At 45.6% G+C, this 9549-nt stretch overlaps 1 protein-coding gene across 2 annotated transcripts in view; it reads right to left on the reverse strand.

Moving 5' to 3' along the window:
• LOC111222995 (exostosin-1b) overlaps nucleotides 1-9317 on the reverse strand; it is a 140803-nt gene extending 131486 nt beyond the window's left edge. For both annotated transcript variants that reach the window (XM_022746945.1, XM_022746946.1), the window contains exon 1: nucleotides 7904-9317. In XM_022746945.1, coding sequence (XP_022602666.1) covers nucleotides 7904-8847 — 944 coding nt within the window. In that variant the 5' untranslated portion in view covers nucleotides 8848-9317. The remainder of the gene's footprint in view (nucleotides 1-7903) is intronic.
• Nucleotides 9318-9549: the final 232 nt, after the last annotated feature.

Raw genomic sequence — 9549 nt, forward strand, 5'->3', positions numbered from 1 at the left:
TAGAGAGAGATTTTTTCATTTCAACCGGGCAGAGGCCCGGATTTTTTTTTTTTTCTTTTTAAAAATTTAACTCAGCAAAAATTAGTCCCCAGCTGGGCGGGAACAAAATGCAAGACAACAAGAAAATGATCCTTTTTATGGTATTTTGTTCAGCTAGAACGATACAGACGACTAAGGTGTGGAGTTCATCTAATAAAGTGTGATTGGATATGTTTTTGTTTGGGGTTTATAAATCAAAATAATGGGTTTAAAGGATGCTAAAACGGCTCTTGGGAGCTAACACTCTCTTTCATCTAGTTAGAGGATTCAAATATTGTCAAGAAGCATCTTTAAAGTTAATGATCCCAATTTAAATCACAATGTAGACAGTTTTCCCTAAAATTTGCATTGCACTGAACATCAGTTATGAAAGTAAGGAAACACATTTTTGCTGTGAGAAATTGTTAGTTGGCGAAAAGTGCAGTCAGAGCACGTCCCACCCTCTTCTTCGATAAGTAAAAAAAAACCCAAACAAAAAAAAACACAACAAAAACCAAGGGGCCGATGGCAAAACAGTGCAGTGGCGACTGCAAACCTGGGAACAGTGTTGGAATGATGGAGGGGGGGGGGCGGGAATGTACGCTCAGAGCAGCGTTGCCCGTCCCAGAATGCCTCATGCAAGATGCGGAAGAAAGCCTGAGACGTGAGAGATTTTTTTTTTTTTTTTTTTTTTGTTTTTTTTGTTAATAGTGTCGTCTTCTCTGCCTTACAAGAAAGAAAAAAAAGGAATAAAAGAAATAGACAGATGTCAGACTCAGAACTCATTGTGCTTCACTAAACCTGGCCAGACAGCAGCCATGATCTTTCTTTTCCCAATCCCTCCTCAGCAAAAGAATTTAATGAGAAGCCAATCAACGTGTCTTGTCCTGATCATCACTTTTTGCCTCAGCCAGTCCACATCCCATTAGTTTTTACGTTCACTGAGGACGCAATCGCTTCTTTTCTTTCTCTCGCTCGGCTGCGCTCTCGTTCTTTCTCGACGCTTCAAGACCATCCAGAAACTGCGCAGATACTCGCCTTGCCTGTCTGCCACAATTTTTACAATCACTGTATCTAGCACTAGTTAGGGATGAGTGTGCCTTCAAAGAAGTGACGAAAGATAAAAGAGAGAGGAAGAGAGGACGGGCGGGATTTACAACTTTTACCACTGTTGCCTGTGTCTCTTATTAATTCATTCCTTAAACATTTCCCGACAGTCCGGAGAAAATGGACGGTTTCTGATGCCTGTTATTTCCTCATTCCTGGTTGCAAAATTACTGGTTTTACCCTGGACCGGCAGCACAATAAGCCTTCGGACCATTTTTTTTTTTTTTCTCCAGAGTGGAAGTGAGCACTTTTAACAGAGGAAAATGATTTCCAGGGGCTCGCCTAACTGCTGTGCTAAATACCTCATCGTTATTCATTTTGGGGGAGCCCTCCCAGCTGATCAATCTCTCTTCCACAACTAGCCAGCAGCTGGCCTGTCGGAGGGGGTGCAGGATGCTTTCACTCGGGCTTCACTGTCTGATACAATGCAGTAGTGTGTGTATGCGTGTTGTGTGTGTTGTGCTGTTGTGTGTGAGCTGAGTCATGGTCCATCGCCCCCAAATCTTTCCCTCTCTTGTTTTCCCACCCTCCAGCGCCCACAGCCGCGGCCACGCACCCACCACCTCTAGGCCCAGGGGCGGCTTGCTGCGCTGGTAAATCCCTTGCAATGAATGTGGGTCAGTGAGCGGGGCTTTTGCCTTCGTCACTCGCAAGGGGACAGGACAGCGGTCGTTGACCCCAGTCACTCCTGCGCACACACACCCACACACACACACACACACACCGCGCGCGCCTGCCACAGTATGAAGACAAGACAAAGGGATGCGCGCGTTCACAACACCAGACTATGGCATGGATGACAGCCAAATCACAGCAGACAAAACAAGTAGGGCAACACAAACTTGGAACAACAGATCTGAGATTAGTGGAGCTGAAATGAGTACTCACAACTCACAGCTAGAGTTAGTTTATCACATCAAGTTAAACACTTACAGTTTTGATTTATCGATCAATCATTCGAAAAATTCCGGAAAAATAACCCCCCCCCAAAAAAAAATCACTTGGTTTCAGCTTCTCAAAGTGTGAAGCGTCGGACCAAAACTTTGAGACATGTTTAAAAGTTGCCACCTGAGGCTTTGAAACTTTCTGCAAAGATGTTATCGGACCACAAACAAATTCATCCAATTAATTAATTTAATATATTGATCAGTGATGAACATAAACTGCAGCCCTGAGATATTCAAAAAACATAGTACAACCGACAAACAGCTATCAACAACCCTGTGCCCTCATATATGGATGTGTTCACCCAAAGTTACTAATGAGCTTCATGGAATTAGATTGTTAATTATTAGTAATTTTTTTTTTAGCATAATACAGAAAACAGTGGTATGAAAACCTCAATTATTAACAACCAGTCGTCTATAAGGTGGAATAATATAATGCAAGCTACTGTAACAGCTGTTGTGTCACTAGAGTCTACAACTGCTGAGAAAATAGCAGTTATGAAAAGGTGCCGACAGGAACACTGATGAAGCCACGCTGACTTCTGTCACGTGACACACGGTGACTGCGCGCAGATAAAACCAAACGAAGCTGAATTGACTCAGAGACAAACACACACACACACACACACACACACACACACTGTGTCATCAAAGTGAGGAAAGAGCAGAGCGAGTGAAAGTCAGAGGAGATGAGCGATAGAGAACCTGATAAATAAAATAACAAACAGAGGTTTATGTAGTTATAGGCTTAAATCTGCAAATCTTAGCACATACGCACACACCAAAATATCAAAGAGTCCTAATTAAGCTGCACCACATTCAAACTATTTATCCTCCACATCATTAACATTCTCAATCACGAGCTTGGTACTTTATCTAAGAGAGAGGCAGGCAATCATGAAATATTCATGATTTATTAATCTGACTACAAGAAAAACAAACATGGCAACCTGGGAGTGTGACACCTCTCTTTCAAAAGCGAGGTAGCAACAATGACTGTGTTTGCTCTTGCTCCTCGCGACTGCAGATTCCAACAGAAGAAGTCCACTGACATGCAGGTGAATGCTGCTATTCCACTCACAATAGTGTTTTTACTGAGATAGAGCGGAGAGGAAGTGTTGCTGGTTTTTTCACTTGGCCCGGATCGGCCTCTGCCTCTCATTTTGTGCATCGTATCAACAAAATGTCAACCAGCGCGTCGTCATAAAAAGAAGAAGAAAAAAATGAGGGAAATGGAAATGTGGCGGGGAGCCACCTCGGAGACAAATCACATCAGTGTTTCCGTGTTGAGAGAGAGAGGGAGAGAGAGAGAGAGAGAGAAGGGGAGGAGGGAAAGGAGAGGAAAAGAGAAGTATGATGAACAAAACAAAGGGAGGAAAGGTAAGAGGAGGTAAAGCAGAAAGAGAGGAAAACATGCATAGAGGGTGGCGGGTGTTAGAAGCTGGCTGTTTCCCCTTTCCTTTCCTCATCCATCCTTGCCCTCCCTCCCTCCTCTTCTCGCTCTCTCTCTCTGCTCACGCATTTGAGAGGATTTTCTCAAGTGGGAAAATTTGTGCTGATGACACAGTGTTGTGAAAATGAAAATGCTGCAGCGCTTGGTTGATGTTACTGTCATTGACTCCTAATGGGAAAAAAATCCCACTACACGCGCAATTTTCTGGACTCTCCATTCTTTCCTCCCACCTCACGCAGCACTCTCCCAACATACACCTCGCGCTAATATCACTCAATCTCACACCCCCTTGCTCTTCTTCTTCTCCCTTCTATATACACACACACACACACACACTTACTTTCAGGCCTGCTCAAAGCGACAACTTTGTCTTATATCTCCTATTGACTTTCTCATTCTCTAAATCTCTCCCTCTACTTCTCTTCATTACCCTCCCTCTCTCTTTCAGTTTTCAAGTCCCCCGGGGTACCTTGAGCGGCGCAGCTGCCAGTGAAGTAGCTAAAGTCAAAAGTCAATACGAGCCAACAAAGCTGGTTAAGTATTAAAGGGGGGGATGATGACGCTGCTGTTAGCCAGGGAAAAACTTCACAGAGAGCAAATAAAAGGAGCGTGTGCAGTCGGACTTTAATGGAACACTCAATAGTTATAAATGATGTGCTGAAGCAGTTGACTTTGTGATATTGATGAGACTGTACTTTTGATATCTGCAGGCTAATCTGCTTGCAAGTGGAATACAGAGCACTTTGCTCGCAGAGTGGGGGTAATGTTGGGTTAAACATATGACGTCAGTAAGCCACTATATAGAAAACTGTTGAAGTACACGGCACATAGGTTATTACTGATGATGAGCCCTTTTTCAATACATAATACAGTGAAAAACCCATGCCTGAAGTGATTCGTTACCGAAACAGGAAGTGGCAGGCCACAAAAGTGACTTCCCTTTTAAAAGGAATGAAAACTTGAGTTCCCACAACTGAAGACACAGTAGGGAAAAAACAATAAAAAAAAAAAAAAAAAAAAAAAATCACATTTCCAGTTAAGAGAATGTCAGTAAAAGTGGTTTAGTCACCACACGCCAACAGCATAATCAGCAAAATCCCACTTATATGAAATTTTTCAATTGGCGAGCCCATAATAGCCTTTCACTGTCCTTCGCCAGATCATTGTCAGCAGCCCTGAAAACTGAGTGATAATGTAGCAGTGAATGGGCCCTTTCATAGCGTTTGGCCATGGAAGTGGACCAGCAGTGACTCCAATTGAAAGCTATTGCAGCTAAGAAAATCAATTGAATAAATGTGTGGAGCGTGGTGCATTTGTGTCTGTGTGTGGTGTGTGGTGTGTGGTGTGTGTGTGGTGTTGTGTGGGTTGGAGCCGGTTTAGGTGCCCATATCTGGCTTCCAGTCTGGCCTCCTGCTGCTGCATTCCTCAGTAGAGAGCAATTCCTCTGGAAGCCAACAGGGTCAGAGGTCAGGAGGCAAGGATCGAGCCTGGATGCAGCACCAGCCATGGTGTGTGTGTGTGTATATATATATATAATTAATATAAGTATATATATATACATAAATACATACATACATATATACATACATGTATGCGTGCGTTTGTGTTACAAGTACAGTCTGTTTTCAACTGCATCCCTCTCTCTCTCTCTCTCTCTCTCTGTATGCACCGAGCTACATTCAAAGAAGTATCCAGGTATGTACATATACTGTGGCAGCCAGTCAGCCTGCCTTGGCAGCGCTTCCTCTCCAAACCGCTAACAAGCTGCTCTGACACGTGTGTGCATTCCTGAGTCTGCACACAGCGTCCCCGTAAGGCACCGCCTGCCCACCTGCCACCGTCACGCCCCCAGCCTCCTGGAAACGGAGCGCTAACGCCGAACGGCCGGCCTGCTGCATATAGATGCCTTTACCTGAGAGAGCAAGTCAGGGTTTTTTGTAAGCCTGGGCTGGCACCCGAAGGAGTTTTAAATTAGATTGAAATGAAGAGGCATCAGTTTTGATTAAATCCAAACAGGTTTCGTTGATCATAACAGGAGCAAAAGAAATGCTTTAAAATTTAATTGGTTCCACTGTGTTGACAAATGCCAAGCAGGCTTGCATTATAACAGGCTATAACCAGCTAAATCAATTCTAAAGTCACAAGAAAAAGTCCAAATGAAAGTGTGAAAACCACTGAGATGTTCGGTGCAACGACCAGAATCAGGCCACATCTAAACACTGTAAAAAGTGTTGTGTAAAAATACAATTGGATTTATTGAGTTTTAGTGGGGAACAGAATTCAGATGTAGTCATCGATGTTGGGAAAGAAATGACTAAACAGGCCCGTATTGAATACAAAATAAATCAACCATGACATGCGCGATCACAGTGGAAAGAGTGGGTCAGAGAGCGCTTCCCAGTTTTCCCTGAACTCAACGGTGATCAGCTGTGTCAATCAGCTGATTATGGTGGCGAGATGTTTCCAGAGGCAGAGGGGTGGTTCTGGGAAAAAAAGGGCCGGATCCGTTGGGGGAAAGAGGAGCCGTGAGCGGAGCAGAGGTGGGCTTTGCCAAGAGATGACTGGAATGTCAGATAATGGATGACATATCTCCCCAGGGTGACACCGAGCCCAAGGCATCCAGGGAGACGGAGATGGAGAGAATGAGTGTGGTGTGGTGTGTGTGTGTGTGTGTTAGAAGAGAGAGCGAGAGGGGAGAAAAAGGGATGACGAATGGACAGACAAGTGCGTGCTTGTGAAGTTTTGTTAGAGGCTCCTTTTTTCTGGCAATACAGTGTGTCTGTGGAGGAGCTGGAGGTTTTTGGGTTCATCTCAAGTTCAATGGAGAGTCGCTTCCTCTTCTCAACCAAACATGTGTTTGGTTTAAAAAGTTCTTCTTATCCCCCCACCACCACATCTCCTCGCACCTTGCTCTCTTGTCTTTCTGACTGACTGAATGGAAATATGTGTAGGTTAACTTTCCATATGTTCCCCATCTGTCCTTTCCCTTAACCTTGAACACACAAACACACACACACACACACATACACACACACACAACAGGTAGGACACACCCTCTAGGAACAATGTAGACAAGTGCTGTTTATCAACTGCCTGAGCTTCTCCAGGCTTTACAACAGAGGCATAGGATCCACAGGTTTGATAAATGCAGATCAAACCGATTGTCACTTCACAGACGAGTGAACCTGACAGCAGGGTTTCACCGTGTAACCCAGCTATGTAAACATCAGACGACACCGCCCCCATATTAAAAAACATACCCAAACCATTCAAGTACAGCTTGCTGTTCCCAAGGTGGATATCATTAATTACCACCTTGACAAAACTGAGACCTCCAAATTAGAGGTAATCAAACTGTCCTGGGGCTAAGTGGAAACCGATGGCACTAGCACTTGGAAATTAAAGGTGATAATTAACCCATTATGGCTTGATTTAGTCGCAACTAAATCGCTTCATAATTCAACCAAACTTGTTACACACCGCAGCCGACACCAACTACACCTTTAAGTGTGGGAAGCAGCATTTTTATCAGGACAAGGTCACCGTAACACTTGATGCTTAAAAAAAAAAAAAAAAAAAAAAAAAAAAAAAGACTGCCCACATTCGACTTTCACCTTAAATTTGCACTAAAACATAGGGTGCAAAGCAAACATGCCATGCAACCATCCTGGTGAGAGGCTGCAGCAGTGCTCCATGAGTGGAGCTTAGAAGAGGAAGGTGGTGGCAGTGGTGTTGGTGGGGGGTGGGTGGGTTGGGGGGGGGGTGAATTTCTTCATAAGAAAGTAGGGAAGAGAAGGAGGGGAGAGGGCAGGGGTGGTGTCCTGGAAGCTAATAGACTAACTGGAGATCTTTCATGTCATGCTTTGAGAGGGAGTGTGGAGCGAGTAAAAACCAGTCATGTAGTGACACATAAAGAGGCTGGTCAACTATAAACTGCAGTTGGGGATCATTATAAAGCTCATAATCATTCAGTTAATCAGTTATGTTTCCAGATGTTTTTTTTTTTTTTTTTTTTTTTTTTTTTTTTTTTTACATCACTTAAGTCTAGGTTTTAATTCCAAGACTAAACAGGTGATTAATTCTAATCCATGTGCAAATTGAGGGAGTAAATTAATATTCGGTGTTACTTGTTAATAGCTTTATTTTCAGTTAGGAGGAACTTAATGTCAGTTAATCTGAATGGCTCACACATCTAAATGCGCGCACGTACACACACACGCGCGCACACACACACTGAGAACTCCACAGCCTGGTGCGCTGTCGGTGTGGATGACAGCTCTTTGCGCACTGATTTCGTGCGTAAAAGTGGAAGAGCAACAATGAAAAATAATAAAAATACGAATAAAAGCTTTTTCCTTTTTCAGTAACTGTCACTTACTTGTCATACTCTGCGTTGTCCTTGTCACAGCGCGCGTCCTTGTGCTTCTGCCAGTCTTTGCCATGCTTGCAGGTGGTGAGCAGCACCACATCCTCGGCGTTGTGGACGTGATATAAGGCATTCCTGGTGTCCGAGCCGATACCGGTCAGGTAGCGCTTCCCCTTGAACACCAGCATGTACTTTCTAAAAGGCGGGATGGAGTTGTACTTGAGGTACCCCCTCTCTCCGCCGGTCCTCGGATGCTCCTTGGAGAAGAGGGGTATGGACACGTCGAAGTTGGGCCTGAAGTTCTCGGTGCTGATGCTGGCTTTGGCCAACATGGCTTGACCGATGTCAAAGCCCAAGTCTTCCGTATAGTCCGGCCACGTCCCCGAGTACAAGTTAAATATGAGGTGGTTCCTGCCGTCGTTCCACAGGGGCAGGTTCTGGACCTTGGTCTTCAGGTTGTGGACGTATTGCGGGGACAGCTGGTCCCGGTCCAGAGTGTCCAGACTCAAGACGAAGAGACACGCCTGTCCGGGGTCTGAGGTGTAAAACCTCGACCCCTCAATGGTGGATAAAATATTCTGATAACTCTCTGAGATCTTCTCCCCCTTCTGCTGCGGGTAAACATAAACTTTGAATCCGTTCTTCTGACACAGAGAGAAATCAAAGCATGAATCCATGCGGCACCGTTTGCCTTTGTAAACACTCGTGTTGACGTCCCTCTTCTGCCTCGGGGATATGTGCAGGTTGTACTCCTCGGTCTCCGTCTGATCCCAGGGCACGAAAGGGTGTAAAGGGTCCGAGAAGTGAGGCCAGGGCTGGTCGGGCCGGTACCCATTTCGGCTGCGGTCATGCCGGCTCCTGCTCGCCGCTGGAAGTTGAACCCCTCCGAGGTAGAAGAGAAGCACTAGACATGCACCGGCTGAGAGCAGGATCAGGTAGCGTTTTTTGGCCTGCATGTGTCCTGGGAACAGGGGCGAGTTGTTTAGGAATAAGAAATGTAAAGTGGCCCGAAGTTAGGCTCTCACCAACCCCGGCTACACCGCTCCATCCTCCGGCAGCCTCCACGGATCCCCAACCCCCCTTCTGCGTATTCGGTTCCCAAATCCAGCAATTGATCCAGTGCATGTGGGCGATTTTAAAAGTAGTGTCCCTTTCTCCCTCTTCTGTAGAGTTTCACCATATCGCGCAGCGCCTACAGCGGGGCTTGGGCGCACCTAAAAAGATCAGTGCTGCCCGGACCCTCTCGGACACAATCATATGCAGCGACTCTCTTCCCCTGCGCTTCTTCTCACCCTCATTCAGGCTGGCTGTGTGTGTGTGTGGGGCTATTCAAATGGAAAACTGTCCGAGAACCGTCTGGGAACTCTCTCCCCCAAAGATGAACAGCGGCAGGGGTCCCCGAGGCTCTCCCAGACGGAAAGGTATACCCCGGTTTGGATGTTAAACTCGGTAACACATTGACCGGGGAGTGTAAAAAAAGAAAGAAAGAAAAAAAAAAAAGCCCGTCGGTGTGGCCGCCGCGCTCTGATCCAAATGCCTCGGGGTGAATTCGTCCTATCCCCCCCCCTCCTCCTCTTTTATCACTCCATGGTCCCGTGTGAAGAGAGGCAAGAAAACGGAGGGGAAGCGTCGTAGCGCAGGGGGCAGCTCAGCGGTGC

Source organism: Seriola dumerili, unplaced genomic scaffold (assembly GCF_002260705.1).
Source record: "Seriola dumerili isolate Sdu_G_001 unplaced genomic scaffold, Sdu_1.0 BDQW01000110.1, whole genome shotgun sequence".
NCBI lineage: Eukaryota > Metazoa > Chordata > Actinopteri > Carangiformes > Carangidae > Seriola > Seriola dumerili.